The sequence below is a fragment of the Anopheles coustani genome, chromosome 2, assembly GCF_943734705.1.
Source record: "Anopheles coustani chromosome 2, idAnoCousDA_361_x.2, whole genome shotgun sequence".
Taxonomy (NCBI): domain Eukaryota; kingdom Metazoa; phylum Arthropoda; class Insecta; order Diptera; family Culicidae; genus Anopheles; species Anopheles coustani.
This window is the reverse complement of record NC_071289.1, coordinates 26,680,875-26,699,042: the sequence shown is the minus strand read 5'-3', so window position 1 is coordinate 26,699,042 and position 18,168 is coordinate 26,680,875. Positions and strand designations below refer to the sequence as shown.

General features: G+C 46.2%; 2 protein-coding genes across 2 annotated transcripts in view; one reads left to right on the top strand and one right to left on the bottom strand.

Annotated features, from left to right (window-relative positions):
• LOC131266213 (uncharacterized) overlaps positions 1 to 16,545 on the top strand; it is a 37,936-nt gene extending 21,391 nt beyond the window's left edge. The window contains exons 5-12 of the mRNA XM_058268617.1: positions 10,623 to 10,752; positions 11,443 to 11,616; positions 11,713 to 13,428; positions 13,513 to 14,174; positions 14,252 to 14,379; positions 14,492 to 14,615; positions 14,705 to 14,834; positions 14,973 to 16,545. Coding sequence (XP_058124600.1) covers positions 10,623 to 10,752; positions 11,443 to 11,616; positions 11,713 to 13,428; positions 13,513 to 14,174; positions 14,252 to 14,379; positions 14,492 to 14,615; positions 14,705 to 14,834; positions 14,973 to 15,157 — 3,249 coding nt within the window. The 3' untranslated portion in view covers positions 15,158 to 16,545. The remainder of the gene's footprint in view (positions 1 to 10,622; positions 10,753 to 11,442; positions 11,617 to 11,712; positions 13,429 to 13,512; positions 14,175 to 14,251; positions 14,380 to 14,491; positions 14,616 to 14,704; positions 14,835 to 14,972) is intronic.
• Positions 16,546 to 16,836: 291 nt separating this feature from the next.
• Positions 16,837 to 17,876, bottom strand: LOC131264162 (gustatory and pheromone receptor 39a-like). Its single transcript, XM_058266451.1, has 3 exons — positions 17,241 to 17,876; positions 16,991 to 17,152; positions 16,837 to 16,920 (listed from the first exon to the last, which is right to left on the bottom strand). The coding sequence occupies exons 1-3, from the start codon at positions 17,874 to 17,876 to the stop codon at positions 16,837 to 16,839; spliced, it is 882 nt and encodes a 293-aa protein (XP_058122434.1).
• Positions 17,877 to 18,168: the final 292 nt, after the last annotated feature.

Sequence of the window (18,168 nt, the reverse complement as noted above, 5' to 3'; positions counted from 1 at the left end):
GAATATGAAGTACGTCAGCTCGGACAAACTCATCAAAAACATCACCAAAAGCGGGGCTGAAAGGCATCTGTTGATCTGCTCGATCTGTGCCGTGTAGCGTTCGAATCGTTCCACGAAGTGGCCAATATAGCGAGCGCTCATCGAGGGGTCTTGTTGTCGGCGATGCTGGTAGTACATTGCTCTCAGCTGAGTCATCCGCACTACGATCATGGTGACGCATAGGTGGTACAGGTACAAATACGACACCATGTACAAGTAACGCACTGTCATGAAGACGGGAAACAGCTTAAACACGATACCTTCTAGTAGTGTACACTTGTAACATCCGTTTATAATCACCACCACCCAGAGGAAACGCATGTACCATTTGTATACGCTGGCACTGCGTGTTAGTTCGGTGGAAATCCCACAAGAATCCAATATCCAATCGTCGGCAAACAGGGCATTCAGCAGCTTTTGAACTTCTCTACTATGGACGAAGCTGTTCAACACCGTACACAGCGGAATGAAAGCCATCGTTAGGATCTCGATAATCACAACCGCCAGCATAAACGAACCGAGTCCCGAAAGAAAATGATTTTGGAGGAAAAAATCGTGATAGAAATAACCACAGGCTATCGCTAACCCGACGATTCCTTGTACCGCGTTTGAGCGGGTTAGCACGAACCGACCGCTTATGGTGTCGTAGCTGCAGGGTAGATAATGGATGCCTGAGAGGGCTTGTAGCACGCGTCGATGGCGGTGGATGTACACCGACATGGTTTCGAGTATCCTCAACCTTACATACAGCAATGTGGACACAGAATGTCGAAAAAACTGCCCAACTTTCTACGGCAAAGTTTTGTTTGTTTGAGGCTAGTAGGTGTTATTAATATATGATGATCGTCAGGAGTCGGAGGGTGGAAAGAGTTAATCTATCGATATTCTTCTCAGAAGGGGCCATACATTGATGCCACCACGTTTTGGTATTTTGTAAACAAACCCGCTTGTGACACAATTTACCATTTGCTGAGCCCAATAAGTTGATTGATAATGAGAGCTATCAAAATAAATTTGAATAGTTTCCTAGAATTTCACCCTCTTTTGGTATCATCGACAATGGCGTTATAACATTTACCTGCGCCGTTGTAGTCCCGCACGTTATGGCAATCTGTATCAAAAGGCCGAGATATATCATTTCCGTCATTTGTCGCCATGAGATGGCACAGACCTCCGTCGACGTCATGTGTGTCAGGCGTTCTAGATTAACGTACAGATCGTATATCGCAACCGTACGATCCAACAGAATGAGAAGTATTATGAGCAGCAACGGCACGGAGAAACACCGATTGATGAGATCAATTTGTTCGTAGTACAGTTGATATTTTTCCAAAAATATCAAAATGTTCGTCTCGACCTGTTGCTCTGAAACGGTGGTACTTTGCTCGGTGGGCATAACTAGCGATTTAAGTTGCTTCATGCGCACATCGATCGTCAGCACGCAGGCTCGGAAAACTTCGACCAGAAGAAACATTCCGCAATACCTCAACCAAATCGATCCGTTCAATAAATACATAATCATGTCAGGCACGATGAATGTCAGCGTGTAGAAGATGTGCAGTATCGCTGTCACTATCAGAATCCACAGATTCCCGTGGTGCGTTACGAGGATCTGTTTTCCACCATTTCGACGCATCGCTAGGCACTCGAGCATCGTTTCTTCCTGTGCGAGAAGAGTGTTTAATAGTCGCACGAACATGGCGCGATGATAAAAAGTGTTCAGACTCGCGGAAATCATAAGCAGTGAGGCAACAGCCAGGACGATAACCAGTGCCACCAGATACACGGGGGGCAACAGATTCACCGATGTACCGACGGCAGTAACATTGAGCCAAATGGTCACGCCAAAGACAAGGATCGTTAGCGAGAAAGCCGCCAGATTCCAGCAACCGATTTCGAACGACTCGTTATGCTGATTGTACCGACACGGTATCAGGAACAATCCGGCCGCCATGAGGAGCAGCAACCGGTAACGCGTTACCATCGGAGACATGCCGGTGAACTAAATGATACCAGGGGAGTTGTGTCTGCGTGTGTGGTACACTTTATCAGAAAGTAATTACTGTAATTGAAATCAATCACCAGCTACGACTGTAATCGTGAATATTAATTGCACATAACACTGGAACACTATTCCATTTTTGACGTGCGTACACATTAGAGTGATGATGTAATTAATGAAACAAAAAATATTCAGTTCACTATCAATATGTAGATACGACGGATTATTCTGGAGTTTGTGGTGGCTCTACCAGTAAAGAGAGAGTAGATTACTCTATTGAGCCTTTACTAATCACAAGCTTCTAAAACTTATAGCAAAGCCTATAACCCCAAACAGTGCACTTTTGAAGCAGGTATAACAATTACAATACAGCCGATTAACGGCTGGCTCACGCTCACCACTGCGACCACCGTTTGAGGTTTAGCCATTACAAGTCTATCCGCTCTACAACATACCAGATAATTAGGCAACAATGACAGCTTGTCCTAAGAAATGTCCGATATTTAAATCCCTAGCATTGTTTCTTACCTCTTCCCACGCGCTCGCGCAACTAGGAGCAGTCAGCAGCAGGATGTAGCCATGGAGTACTTGCCAAATTTGATTGGTTACCCAGTCGGTGAGGTTATAGTAGTCTCTATCATCGAGTTGCCCTCTGTTGTACAGTATGCTGAAAAACTCAAATGTGCACAAAGCCATCTCGAGCATGGCCAGCAAATACATCAGCAGCATCGGATGCGAAAAGCACCGATTGATCTGCTCGATTTGGGCCGTGTAGTGTTGGAAGCGGTTCATGAATTGCTCGAGATGACTTCCAAAGTCCAGCTCACGTTGGTGCTGGTGGAAAAAAACCCTCAGCTGACCCATGCGCAACCTGATCATGGTGACGCAGAGATGGAACAGATACAGGAACATCGTAACGCTCAGAAAACGTGCCGTTATTGTCACAACAAACATTTTTCCGTCAAAATTTTCGTATACATAAAATCTTATTGCGGTTAGAAGTAAAACAAGCCCAAGGAACACCTTTCTGTAAACACCATTGGCTGCACGAGTTCGCTCCTCGGCGGCGGGAACACCGCACCGATCCAACAATTGATCCTCAGCAAAGAGTACGTTTAAGAGTTCCTTAAACCTTCGGCGATGGACGAGATTATTCAGCACCGTGAACAGTGGTATCGTTTGCAGCAGTCCCAGCTCGACAATAGCGATCGTGAACGAAAATGGAGCTAGATCGTCTACAAATCGCTGCATGAAACAGTCGTGATAGATGTAGCCGAACGAGACGAGCAAACCGAAGACGGCTGACAGAACATTTGACCGATTCTCGACGAAACGATTCACCCTCGGGTTGTAGCTACAAGGTAGAAAGTAGATCGTCGACAGGATCCGCAACACAAGCTGACGTTGTTTGTTAAACCGACACATGTCCCCGAAGTACCGCTAGAAGCACGGACTCTCAACTCTCACATTGGAAGTTATGTGCACGAATAATCTGAACGCAGTCGATGATTACGCTATACCTGAGTTGATGGAGATTATGAATACATTATGATCCTGTAGCGGTCACATAACCCATTGTGTTGCACTAATGAAGTGAATGGTGCCTATTCATGTTGACGTATGGATGGTGTCATAAGAATACTCAAGCATATTTACTTGGTCGCATGTATACATTTTGAACATACCTGCAAAGCCGTAGATTCGCCAGTGATTGCAATCTGCATTGCCAGGATGAGATACGCCAGCTCCCATATCTGGCGCACGACTAAGCCAAAGAAATCCCAGCTCGGTATGCTTGCGTAGTCTATCAGGTGAACGTACAGATCGTACGCGGCCACAACTCGATCGAGAAGAATGACCAGCAGGATGTACACGAGTGGTACCGAGAAGCATCGGTTGACGTTCTCGATTTGGTCGTAGTACAATTGATACTTTTCCAAAAATATCTCTACTTCCCGATCGGTTGGATGATCGTTGGAACCTTCTCCGGCAGGTAAAAGTAGCAATGGCAGTCGTTTCATGTGTACATTTATCGTTTGTACGCAAGCCCGGAACAGCTCTATCATGACGAACATACCAACTAACCGGAACAAAATAAGGATATCCAGGAGTAGCATTTCCGTTTTGGTGAAAAACACAAGCCCGTAGAAGCAGTCCCATATCACTAGCGCTGTGAGAAACCACATATTTCCGATGTGTGTTTTCTTCAGCGCGTTGTTATTTCCTCGGGCCACCGTGAGCCACTCGAGGATCAATTCGTCGGGGGAAAACAGTGTGTTAAGCAGGTTCATAAACCGTTTTCGATGGTAAAGACTATTCGTTCCCAAACACAGCATAAGCAGTGAGTAGGCTGAGCAGGCAATGGACACGATTCCCAGCAATACTGGCGAAAGATTGCCAACCATTGTGCCGATGGCGTATACATCAAACCACACGCATAAACCAAATATGAGGAATGTTTGCACGCACGCAAATATGTTCCAACGAGAGCGCAAAAAGGTTCCTGTAGCGTGATTGTAACTACATGGTATCAAGTGCCATACAGCAGCTATGAGGAACAGTACCCGGTAATGCTTTCCTATGGATGACATTTCAATAACTGTGTGGTAAGAGAATATCACCACTAGGGATCAATATTTCGGGAACCCAATTATGCTAATTAGGTTTTTCTTCAATCGCAACTGCCAATCAATCGTAGCTATGAAGCAAATGGTGAATACACATTAGGATAATTAAACCATTAATCTTCGTCCTGAGAAGGGTATCGTTGATCCACTCGATCGGCAACATATGATTTCGTTTATTTATCCGTTTGTTGAGAATGTCTTTCCTTTCTATTGAATTTGTTGCTTATCACAAATACTAACAATTTCAGATCGAAAAGCGACCACATCCATTCGACAGCGTAAAACAATTCGTTAAAGATCTTCTAGTCTCTCATGCCATCCCAAAAGACGAACAAATTTAATGAAAATTCGAACACCACCAACAGTGGGCCACAGCAAGCAGTTCGCCCTAAGAATTCTTTGTCATTGTCAGCATGTCCTGGACAACGGAGCTACAAAAGTTGTCAGACAACCCATTGTCGTGGTGCCTATTCGTATTGACGTATGGATGGTGTGTTAAGAATATTCAAGCATATTTACTTGGCCGCATCTGTAAATTATGAACATACCTGCAAAGCCGTAGATTCGCCAGTGATTGCAATCTGCATTGCCAGGATGACATACGACAGTTCCCATATTTGACGCACGACCATGCGGCAGAAATCCCAGCTCGGTATGCTTGCGTAGTCTATCAGGTGAACGTACAGATCGTACGCGGCCACTACTCGATCGAGAAGAATGATCAGCAGGATGTACACGAGTGGTACCGAGAAACATCGGTTGACGTTCTCGATTTGGTCGTAGTACAATTGATACTTTTCCAAAAATATCTCTACTCCCCGATCGGTTGGATGATCGTTTGAACCTTCTCCGGCAGGTAAAAGTAGCAATGGTAGTTGTTTCATGCGTACATTTATCGTTTGTACGCAAGCCAGGAACAGCTCTATCGTGATGAATATACCGACAAACCGGACCAGAATAAGGAGGTCCAGCAGTAGCACTTCCGTTTTGGTGACAAACACTAAATCGTAGAAACAGTACGATATCACTAGCACTGTGAGAAACCACAGATTTCCGTTATGTGTCGCGTTCAGCGCGTTGGTATTTCCTCGGGCCACCGTGAGGCACTCGAGGATCAATTCGTCGGGTGAAAACAGTGTGTTCAGCAGGTTCATAAACCGTTTTCGATGGTAAAGACTATTCGTTCCCAAACACAGCATAAGCAGTGAGTAGGCTGAGCAGGCGATGGACACGATTCCCAGCAATACTGGCGAAAGATTGCCAACCATTGTGCCGATGGCGTATACATCAAACCACACGCATAAACCAAATATTAGGAATGTTTGCGCGCACGCAAACATGTTCCAACGACAGCGCAAAAAGGTTCCTGTAGCGTGATTGTAACTACATGGTATTAAGTGCCATACAGCAGCTATGAGGAACAGTACCCGGTAATGCTTTCCCATGGATGACATCCCAATAACTGAGGGTAAGGGAAGATCCACAAGGGATCAATATTTCCGCAACGAAACCCAATTATGCTAATTGTGGTTTCCTTCATTAACAATCAGTCATAGTTATGAAACAAATGGTGAACACAAATATTGAACTTATTCATCAGCCACTTAGGATAATTGAACCATTAGTCTTCGTCCTGAGAAGGGAGATCCACTCTATCGGCAACATATGGCTTTGTTTATTTATTCGTTTGTTGAGAATGTCTTACCTTTCTGTTGAATTTGACGCTAATGACCACAAGCACTAACAATTTCTTCAGATCGAAAAGCGACCACATCCATTCGACAGCGTAAAACAATTCGTTAAAGTTCTTCAGATCTTTCATGCCAACCCAAAAGTCGAGCATTTTTATTGAAAAACCGCACACCACCAAAGGACAAAGCACCACCAACAGTGGGCCACAGTAAGCACTCAAGGATGGTTGCACGTTGTTGATGATGCGATCGAAAACCACGCAGCACTTGCGCAGCCGTTGTTGCAGCAGCTCGCCCCGAGAGTTCTTTGCCCATGTCAGCGTCTCCTGGACAACGGACAGCTGGGCCACAGCGACAAGCATGACCGAGCCACAAAATTCTAGTATCCAATCGAGGCACAAGTCGTAGTACAAGTAGATGCACAATGTGAAATGTATATGAAACGGTCTCTGACTACACCATGACGACATGAAATAGCCTAGGTTCATAAGTAAAAACCGTGCAATACCTTCCCAGCGAAAGATCGTTGTGAAGATCGTCGCTTGGCTGTAGGAAACATTCGTGAGCCTTAGAACGACTTCGTTGTTTCGGAGCTCGTTAAGTGCCATGGCCAGCTGGGCACGGCGAAAGAAGATCAGACAAGCAATAACCATCCAAATTACGAAGCAACTCCCCTGTATGAGGATGAACAGGCCCACATCGACCGGACCAAGCTCAACGTCGTATAATGCGCGATCATCGGGGCTTTGGAGAATTGAATAAGTAATCGCGAGAAGCGTACCAGTAAAGTACACTAGAAACTTCAACCATGCCAAAGGAACACTTTCAAACGATCCAGTTCGAGCATCGTACTTTATCAAGACCATCCCAAGGGTGGACATATATTTAAGTTGTTTTTGAAGGAACTTCATTGACACGGGGAGGGGAAAGTGGTTCACTTGTGATTCTATTTCTCTGTTCAAATGTCTACCAAATGAAGAACACTGTCCTTTCGACGTTACCGTTTTTATCTGTACTAAAATATTTCCTCCCTGCTGGTTTTTTTTCCTCCCTGCTGGTTTTTTCCTCCCTGCTGGAAAGGTTCATTAATAATTTAAGGAAAATACACCACCCGAACGAAGTGCTTCAATTAAAAAAATAAATGGCACCGCAAATGATGTAAAGTCATCCAGTTTGTAAATTACGGTTTCATTTGCTAAAGTGGATTAATCGGTTGTGCCATCGATTTAAAATGCACTATCTATTTTGAAACGTTTCCAATACACGACTCAAAACAGCATTAATGTCTGACAGTCTGGCAGGTTCTTTGGCACCACATGAAATAGTAACCGTTTACGGTGTCAACTCTTATCGATGCTACAGAATGGATACCGATAGACACGCCAACGTAAACTGTACACCATAATTTGTACCATCCATGTTCTCGGTTAGCAGTCCCGTAGGATCGCAGCTACGCATTAACTAAGCTATATAGCTGCAAGATATTAAAACATTGAACTTCAGAACTTCCGTTGATTTCTTGTTGATTCTATCGCTGTGAAAGGGATACATGTTTCCATCACCACTTTGACTTGTGCGCATAGTATGTTTTTGAACAAGATAGTATGTTGAGAAAGATAAAGTATAATACGAATTAATATTATTACTCACCGCAGCGTTCAAGCAGTCACTAAGCAACAGCACTGCTCCCAACTTTTTTATGTCATTCAGGGACCACAAGACCCAACATGCTGTTACCAAAACTGCTGACATTGGCTTTAAAGTTTCCGTCATTTCCATTAAGGTGGCAGCACACTCAAAGCATACGTATGTACAGTACGGCAAAATGATTGGTCCAAAGTAGGGGGTCAAATATTCACCCAATGCACTAACGATACGATGGTACAGGCGAACGTAGAGCTCCATCAGACGTTCCGGGTGCTCGTACCTATCCAGTTTCTTGGCGAGACGCACTACACGAGCTAGTTGAATCCGTGCGATCAGCAGCAGAGAATTGCACAACCCCAGGAGGAACTCCGTTGTGAGATCAACATATAGCGATAAACAAACTACGATATACGACTGAAGGAACGTATCCTGTCCGTAGTAAATGTATATGAAGTAAACGTGGAAAATAATGTGAAATATAATTCCATTCCAAAGGATCACCGTCGCGAGCAGGGCCACGGTGCGGTACTCTTCCTTTGCCCCGCCAGTGACTCTCTGCAGTTCCATCTCGTTACGCTGCAGGATATTCATGAGCGTAGCTAGTCGAGCACGCTGGCGGAACGTTTGCCATGGTAGGATGCAACAAACAATGCAAAATGTCACACTTTGCACGATGTACACCAACGACCACAAACTTCGACCCGGTGCGGCCAACGTAGCATGGTAGCTGTGAAAAGAGTGCACGATCATGTGAACACTTCCAAGTAAAGTGCACATGACGCCGATAGTAAATTTGAGGATCACATAACAGGTGGCAGTGGCTTCGAAAGCGATACCCCCAGCAAGGGTACGACGTTTTTGCAGATGAAGCACACCCAATATCTCCAAAGGACGAAGCACGTATCGCAAGTTATCGCAAACGTCCATCGTGGCTAGCAACTGTTCTAAACTGCCACCCGGTGGTAGCAGATTTCAGCACAGCACGGTACACACGACGTACCATTAATGTTTGATGAATCTCCTGCATCCTATTCTAACGGTTCCCAAAAAAACGAAAGCAATTAGCATCATTAATTGCATTGAAACATCTGTGCAAATACACAATTGAAGTGAAATGGTAAAGAAAATATGTATACTTATTTTGACAGCCGTCGAGAACTTACCGTTGCGTTAAACCGGGTGCTCAGTAAAAACACTGCAGACAACTTTTTGATGTCGACCAACGGCCACAAGGTGTTCATAATTTTGCTTTCCATCGGTTGAGCCTGATAGCTAAAGATGCCATACGCTCGCAGCATAGACATCGCTCCCTCGAAGCACACGTACGGACAGAACGTAAGGATGAGTGGGCCAAAGTAGGGACTAAAGTAATGCTCCATCATGGAAACAATACGATCGTACATGGACACGTAGAACGATAGAAGATGCTCGGACTGATCGTACAGATCGTCGAGTTCCTTCGCTAGGCGAACTAAACGTTCCATCTGGATCTGTACGATCAGTAGCAGGCAGCTACACAACCCGAGCAGGCATTCCATCGCCAGATCTTCATACATAAACAAACAGCAGACGGTATATCTCTTGAAGAACGTGTTCGTCTTGTATATCTGACTGACGTAGTAAGCGTGGGAAATGGCGTGGAAAATAATACCACTCCAGAGGATCACGGTTGCTAGCAGGGCAACCTTCCGGTAGTCACTTGCACCGCGAGTCGCTCTCTGCAGTGCCACTTCATTCTGCTGGACAATGTTCATCAGCTTCGCTAATCGATGGCGCTGCCAGAACGTTTGCCAAAATAGCATACCGATTACGAAGCACAACGTGACGCTGTGTACGGAACTCACCATAACCCACATAGAATCATTTAGTGAGTCCGTTATGTTCATATCGATTAAACCGAAAACAATCGCATAGCAGACGAACGGAAAAGTGGCACCGAAAATGAGGAATTTTATCACTGCCAAATAGTGGCTAATATGAAACGGTTCGTCCTGGACGCTGGGGCGGCACTGTTCTCGTATAGACAGTAATCCAAGTATCTGAATAGCACGGAGCAAGGGTCGCACGTTATCGAACACGTTCATGGTTGGTGCAAGCTAATGTACTGTGCACGTCATACACTGGCATCACCCAACAAATTTGTGGGCAGTTGGATGATTATTAATTATCGATAATAAATTATGTATCTCCCTTTCCCGATGAAAGTCATTCGTAGGGAATCGTAGAACTATCACCAGTTGTTCAGGATGCCCTTATGCATCTAGGTCGTTCGTGAAGAACGCTCATAGATACAGTTCAAGCTGTGTACGATCAGCAGCTAATAGGTATGCATTCATTCAGGAGGTCTTCTTAGAGATTCAAACAAACTTATAAGAGGCTTATGGTTAACCGACGACAAATCTCAAGAGATCGCAATTCCAATCATGGGCCCAGATGTTGACGGTGAAGGATATGGATTAGTTCAGATTCCCATTTTCAACACTCATTGATTCTGCTACCCAGGACGTTATTTTTTCGACCGAAGAAACATCATGGGGTTATTATTAATAATCATTAATTTCTTACCACTTGCTGCCACAGTTAATTAATTCAAATATTTCCGCTCTCTCATTACAGAATAGCGAATTAGACTTCTTAGAATGGTCCCCGATCAGTAATGATATATTTATGATCACCGATAATATGCCCACTGATACGCTATTTTCAACATTAGCCCAATATCCGTTCCCCGATTCCAGAGAGATAGGTAAGACCACCGCGCAAACCGAAGCTTCCCGAGCAGTATTAATCGATGACAGCACGTTTTCCATCCCATAACCATAGCGACGAAAACACGTTACTAAGGTACACGGATTTAATGTTAATCGGATCGATTAATGCTGCTCGAAACCATAGCAACGAAAGGATATATTGATTCCAAAGACAATTAACAGACAGGTCGGGTCAAAGCTGTTTTTTGCTCCGCCATTGTTGTGACAGTTGGTTAAAAAAGTGTTTACAAAAATTTCCAGCATACTTGTAGGAGATCTCCGCCAAAATCTTCGCGAAATAGGTGGTTGGTTAATTCTAGATCACAGTATCCATGGTCTTGCGGATAGAAACTGCTCTTCTGTGTGAAATCATGGGATATAGATCCTTTTGCTCGCTGTGATTGCCGAAATTAAGTGTGTTGGTCTGCCTTATACGCAGCCTTCCTGCAGAACATATTTCGAACGCCTCAACTCTTTTTTCTTTTGATGAAACATACCAAATTTGCAGTTTTACCCCACTTTCTTCGCTGTTCGTGAGAAGTAAACAAAATTTTAACCAACTGTCAAAAATTTTCCCACGGTTTTCGGCTCGTTACATGGTATGCTGCGACCTGTCTGTTGATTGACTTTGATTGATTCTTTCCTCTCTCTTTCTCGCACACTTTCTCTCTCTTCTCCCCCTGTAGCACGTGGCGCCGGTCGCGCTGATTTCATCCAGCCCAGCTTGGGCCCCCTCCAGCCTAATCTAGATGATTTAATGGATCTGGATCTGGACTTTCTCAATTTCCCGCGACTGGCCCCCGTACCGGAAGAGGCGTCGGACGATCTGCTGAAAGCGATCGACTACAACTACACACTAGGTAAGTACGAATCATAGCCATTCAAAAAGACATACTTGTTTAAAACACATACGTTTAAACATACGTTTAAAACATTATTCTTACATTTCATTGAAGGTTCTACCAATCAACTGGCTAACACCGGCAGCAGCATACAGGAGGTGGCAGCAGGAATAACATCATCCGGTGGCAACCAGCAATCGAACCAAGTAATTGCTAGTGGCAGCACATCGGTCCCAGCGATTCAATACTCGGCCAAAATTTTCACCCAAACGCTGGGTCCGGCCGGTGCCTCCGGAGCGGCAACCCAATCGTCGATCGCACAGCAACTAAGCAACGCGTTCGATTCGTACATTACCGATCAGCTCGTCGGTGGTGGTGGTGGTGGTGGTGGAAACAGCCAAGGATCGTCTCTGGCGGCCATTAACATACAATCTACGCCTGTACAAGTACAATCACAGCAGCAGCAGCAGCAGCAGTCCGGTTCGGCCGGAATAAGTAGTGACGAGTTAAATCGTAGTATAAAGTTTAGAAAGTGCTCAAAGCACAACTACGATCCAAAATACCCACCGACGCCACATCAAACGATGGCGTACAACATGGTCTCGCAACCACTCATGGGGCAAACGGCGGCACGCACCAGCAATGCCATGATCGGTGGCAACGGTGGCGGAAGTGCCTCTGGTAATCATCCGTACGGTGCTACCATTGCCGGTGGTTTTCAAAATGTTCCTGCCAATGCAGCGATGCTCCAGATGCAGGGCAATGTGACAAGTGTCGTCCAGTCCTCATCGAACCAGGGAGGTATGCTAGTACACTACAATCATTCCGGTCTGCAGCAGGGTGTTCCAACATCGACCAACCCGGTCAATCTTTCAAACACCACCAACACTGGGAACAATGGAAACGGTGGTGGCTCAAACAGCAACATAAGAAGTGGTGATGGTGGACAACAGCTTCCCGCATCCAATCCCCTGATGCAAAGCCTTACATCGAAGCTGCTCACGCACAGTCAATCGCTGCCGGTGCCTACCTTGCCGCAACCGAAAACGATCCCCCAGCCAAGATCGACCTCGATGCCGACGGCACCGAACTACAACCAGATGCTGGCAGCATCACAGCACTCCCCTCCGGGTAGCCTTCATGCGTCCCAGTCCGGCAGTAGCTACAAATCGTACCACGCACACCAACCGCAACCGTACAAAATTCCCTCGCAGACGGTCGGCGTCGGTGGATCGTACGCAAGCGGTGTACGGGCGATGCGCCATTCTTCCCCGCCGCACGGTACGCTTCTGCAACCGACTGCTGGTTCCGTCGCGGTGGGACCATCGACCATGGGAGGGATGGCTGCTTCCGGTGGTGGTGGTGGTGGTGGTATATCGCACTCACTGGAACAATCGCAGCAGCAGCTGCAGGATCTTCAGTTGCAGCAACAATCGCTCGCTTCCTCATCCTCCAACTTGCAGCAGCAACAGCAAGGACAATCGAAACGACATCCACCGCATCCAACCAAAGAAATGTTCCGCTCGAACAGCCTGCCGATCAATGCTTCCTTCCCGCTACCACCGAAGGAGGGCGAAAGTTTTGCCATGCCGCGCTACCATCAGTCGCAGAAGGCAAACGCTAAGCTACGCACGCGCAGCAACTCGATGATCATGAAGCAGCAGGCGGGAAGCGCTACCAATCATGCAATGATGGGGGGAGGATGCCCTACCGGTAGCATGGGAGGAGCGGGTACACAGCATATGACCCCGACGCTACACACCAGCTCCAGCGAACCGATGCTCAACGTTACCAGCAGTGCGCTGCTTGCGCAACTTCTAACAACTAACAGTAAGTGTCGCAGGAAGTGAAAGGATTCTTTTACTTTCCCGTGATTGCTATCACTTTTCCATTTTTCTTACCAATTATTTACAGACGCAAGTACCTTACTGAGTAAACAGTCACACAGTACATCATCAAGTGCCATAAGTACCTTAACGCAGTCTCAGCATCAGCAGCAGCAGCAACAACACCAGCAACAACAGCAGCAACAACAGCAACAGCAACAGCAGCAACAACAACAGCAGCAGCAGGTAAATCGGTACGCAATGAGACCGATGGGAGGCAACACATTATCCCCATCGTCTTCGCAGTTGCACCTTCAGCAACTTCATCAACAGCAGCAACAGCAGCAACAGCAGCAGCAACAACAGCAACAACAGCAACATAATCTTCACCAGATGCCAACGTCCTCGACTGCTGCGTCCTCATCCGGTACGATGCGAACTCAGCCCAGCCCCAGCTCGGTACTCAGTTTCGCATCCTCCACCGGGATGTCGCTGTCACAGCAAAGCCTTTCGCCCGAATCGGCTCATGATACCGATGGTCCCATGTCTCCGATAGGCGTAGGTAGTGGTGGTGGTGGTGGCGGTGGAAGTAGTTCCGGCGGGGGCGCTGGTAGCAAATTTCCCCGCAGCGACAGCCAGCGTCGATCGGGGCACATACACGCCGAACAGAAGCGTCGGTACAACATTAAGAATGGGTTCGACACGCTTCACTCGTTGATACCGCAGCTGCAGCAGAATCCGAATGCGAAGGTAAGTGGCTGGAACACGACGTTGTGGAAAGCGGTATTCAAAGCTAACATCCTTTTTCGCATTTTTTTCCACCTCAGCTGAGCAAGGCGGCCATGCTTCAGAAGGGCGCGGACTACATTAAGCAGCTGCGCTCGGAGCGAACGTCCGCAAACGATCAGATGGATTCGCTGCGTCGGGAAATTGATCAACTGAATAATTCGTTGAAGTAAGTATTTCAACTACAATGCGAACCGTATGCGGTCGGTTCAATATTTCGAAACAGCCTTAATTGAAACTTAAAATTTGTTACGAAACTACGTTATCTTCTGTCCTCACAGCAATCTCCACACCGCTCTGCCGGCCAGTGGTGCTCCCGTTTCCCGCCAACGAACCGGTCGCGTAAAGGAACTCTACCACCAGTACGTGCGCCAGCGGACGATGGACAACTGGAAGTTTTGGATTGTAAGTCGCGGGTCTCATTCACTTAACCTATCTCAAGCCCAACAACAACGGCACATTAACGAACGACATTGTATCCTCCTTACCCACAGTTCGGGCTCATCTTCGAACCGCTGATGACGTCTTACAATCAAACGGTTTCCGTCGCCAGCATGGACGAGATGTACCGCACTAGTCAGCTGTGGGTTGATCAGCACTGCTCGCTGGTAGAGTTAAGGCCAGGTAAGTCAAAGACTGTGTGTTGGAGATTGCACCGCAACAACGAAGTTGTAACTAAACGTAGTAGGGATCCAATCAGAGTAGACGTTGATGTTAGCTCAATAAAATTGTTCATACCTTTCCTTTTCCAAATATTACCAGCCGTCTCCAACCAGTTGCGCCAACTGTCGACGACTACCGATGTGCTGTCGGATCCGCCCAGCTCACTGCAGGAAGAGGTACTTAAAGCGATATCCACAAACAGCAACTGCCTGGTGCCGAGGGCTGGCAGCAGCAAGAGTGGTAGCCGTGGCAGTAGCGCTGAAACCAGCCCCCATCGCTCGTAACGCCACTAGGTGCCGCCAGACGCTGTACCGTTTATTTTTATATTGTGCACTATGTTTCTTCATTTTCTTTTTTTATCTACCGAACGATACGATGGTAGAATTACCATAAGCTTTTTTCCGTAATCTTTATACAATGTATGTACTTTTTTGTGTTTTCTGCTTTTAATTCATCCGTTGACCGTTTTCATGGCAACTCTGGTCACTCAGTTCGGGCCGAGCAGGTCATTTCTTAAAATCGTAAGTCCTACGTAAGTCTCCATATGGAAAAAAAACAAACGAATGTTGATATGCTCAAATGTAATGATTCAACACAACGTAACCGTAAACGAAGTGCCTTCAGCGCGAAATGCCGTTCCCCGGAAGCCTGTTAGAGTGAAGGGTAACAAACTATCGGAGGTAAGGTGGAGGAACAATGCAAAACGGAAAAAATGCACAATAAAATGACGTTACCATAATCTCAGAGATTGCTTGGATCTCGTGCATCGTCAAACGAAAATGAACAAAAAAACCCGAGGGTGAATAGGTTGAATAATAGAGCCTTATCCTATTGGATGGGCTGCTGCTTGTTGCTTGCCGCTCGTCCCGTAGCTGATCGCCAGCCTTAAGAGAGTAGAGGATAGACGCATTACGGTGTAACAGGGCGAGAAGTCTAATTGTACTATTCGTTAATCGCAAATCGTTACTCTGTACTTGTACTAGGATAGTGTACATTTATCATTCAAACAACAAGCCAGGATCGCCCATTTGGGCCTACCATATTTCCCTTTTCCATTTCGGATATATCAGCATCATCAAGTTTACGTTTTAAGCTATCATGTCGTTATTTCGTTACTAGGTATGGTAGATTTTTTGGTTTGTTTGTTTGAGTGCAGTTCCTTCCTATGCTGTTGTTACGGCCTCGTAACGTTTACATCCTCTAACGAACACTACGTAACTAGTTCAGGAAGGGACAAACCTCCACGAAGCATCATGTTAAACTATGATAATGTTAATATTTTTGTAACTACTTTTAAACATAAAAAAAAAACTGATGAAACATGTGTTGTTGGGCATACAGCGGATGTCTGCCTGCCACGCCGGAAGAGAAAACCGCCAAAGGCAGGCGCGAATGGAGTATGAAAAGGCGTGGTATAGTTGAAGTACAACCGTTTATGGTAGGAGAAGGGGTTTAGTCTAGCCAACCACCGGAGGGCACGGGATACGCATCAGCACGGCTTAGTAAGGCGCGCGCATTCTAAAGCCCTGCTTATGGAGAGTGGAGAGGCATTGTGATGAAAGCAGGGCGAGTTTATTTTTTGGGTAAAATCGATATGACTTAGAACGCTGGTGGAGAAAAAATGATACCGAATAGAAGAGAAAAGAGAGCCCCCGTGTTTGGGCTTACAACGCACAAATAGGTAGTAAATTAATTACAATCCGAAACAATTATTGTAGAACTCAACCTCATCACGAAATGAAGCATACATGATCTATTCATTTAGACATACATGATCTAATCAGTCGACGACGAACCTATTTAAAGTGGACGGTCAGGTCAATCATGAAAATTATTTGGTAATATTAAATTAAATAACATAAATCGGCTCCGGGATGCCTTTCATATGCCACGCTCATAATCCGACGCTGATGATTAAGGTTATCTTATCTTGCACCCAACTGGCCGTTTCGTATCGATTGTGTTAATTCTCGTTGTTTTCACTTTGCTCCTCCATTTGCCGAAATTGCACCAGAATCACTAGGTAGGTCACGATCGAGCATGTCACCTGCAAGGCAATGGGGAGGTCTTTAGGAATAAAGTGATTGTTCATGTGAATGGTAAATTGGCCCGTTTACCGCATAGCTCAAGCTGTTATCGATGGTGAGCAGTCCGTAAACCGTAAAGCGAATGTCCTGGAACTGACACTTCAGTAGCGCCTTATCGAGCATCTTTGTCAGGCCGCGATTCATTGATGGGTGTGTCTCACAACAATAGGTTGCCTGCATGATTTCATTCACCTGGTGGAAGGGAAGCCCGGGGAAGATAAATAGAAGAATTATTACCGTAAATTCCTGTAAGATGGATTATGTGCTCCTTTGATTTTACCCTGTCCATCACAGTTCCGGCAACTGTTAGTAGCCCGCCGATGATTACACTTTTCCACACAAACATGACCGTGTGTAACCCAAGGCTCCGAGCGTCAAGGATGAACACACCTTGGAGCACGAAATCAAAGTAAAGTATGCCGGTAATGTATACGGCCCACGTTACACCGCCCCCTAGAAAGAACACTCCGTAGCAGCGATTTACCAGCGCAACGGATCGCAGTAAATCGTCCCGCAAACGTAGCACGGCACAGACGTCGGCGACACGGTTGGACACGATACTTTCCTGCAGCATGCGTCTCAGTTGCCTCGCGGAACGTCCGATGGCTAGCAAAAGGAACACCAGATGAATAGAGTAGAAATCGGAAATTACAACTTCCCAGCGTAGCTGTAGCACGAACGAAATGTCCATCCGATAGCTAAAGCAAATAAGGATGGAATGATATACGATACAGAGCATGATGAGGGCGTTGATTGCCACGCCGTACGCTGGATAGACATGTCCCGCTGGGTTCCTTCCCTCGATGGACTGTTCCAAATGCTCGAACAGATCGGAAAGGGCTCGAAAAGAGGCCACGTTGTAGGCGTTCGCCAACAGCACTACAGCGATCACGATAGTCTCCACTATGACGGCCATTGTCCACATTATGTACGATACGCTTGGCAGATTAAAATCTTGCGTTATGTCCCAAACCCGTAGGTACAGTATCGTGAGCAGCACGGACAGAATCACACCCACTCGTAAGCAGTAGAGAGGGAAGGCTAGCTTGGGCCGCGCATTCCCAGAGATTGGGGTCACCATGAAGGAGCACCACCTCAGAACCGTCAATAGCACACGCTGCTCTCGGTACAGTCCCATTTCGGACGGCAATGGATTCGCGAATGGAGTCCTAACCTGTAGAACCCGCTTGCCATATGGTCGCATGGTT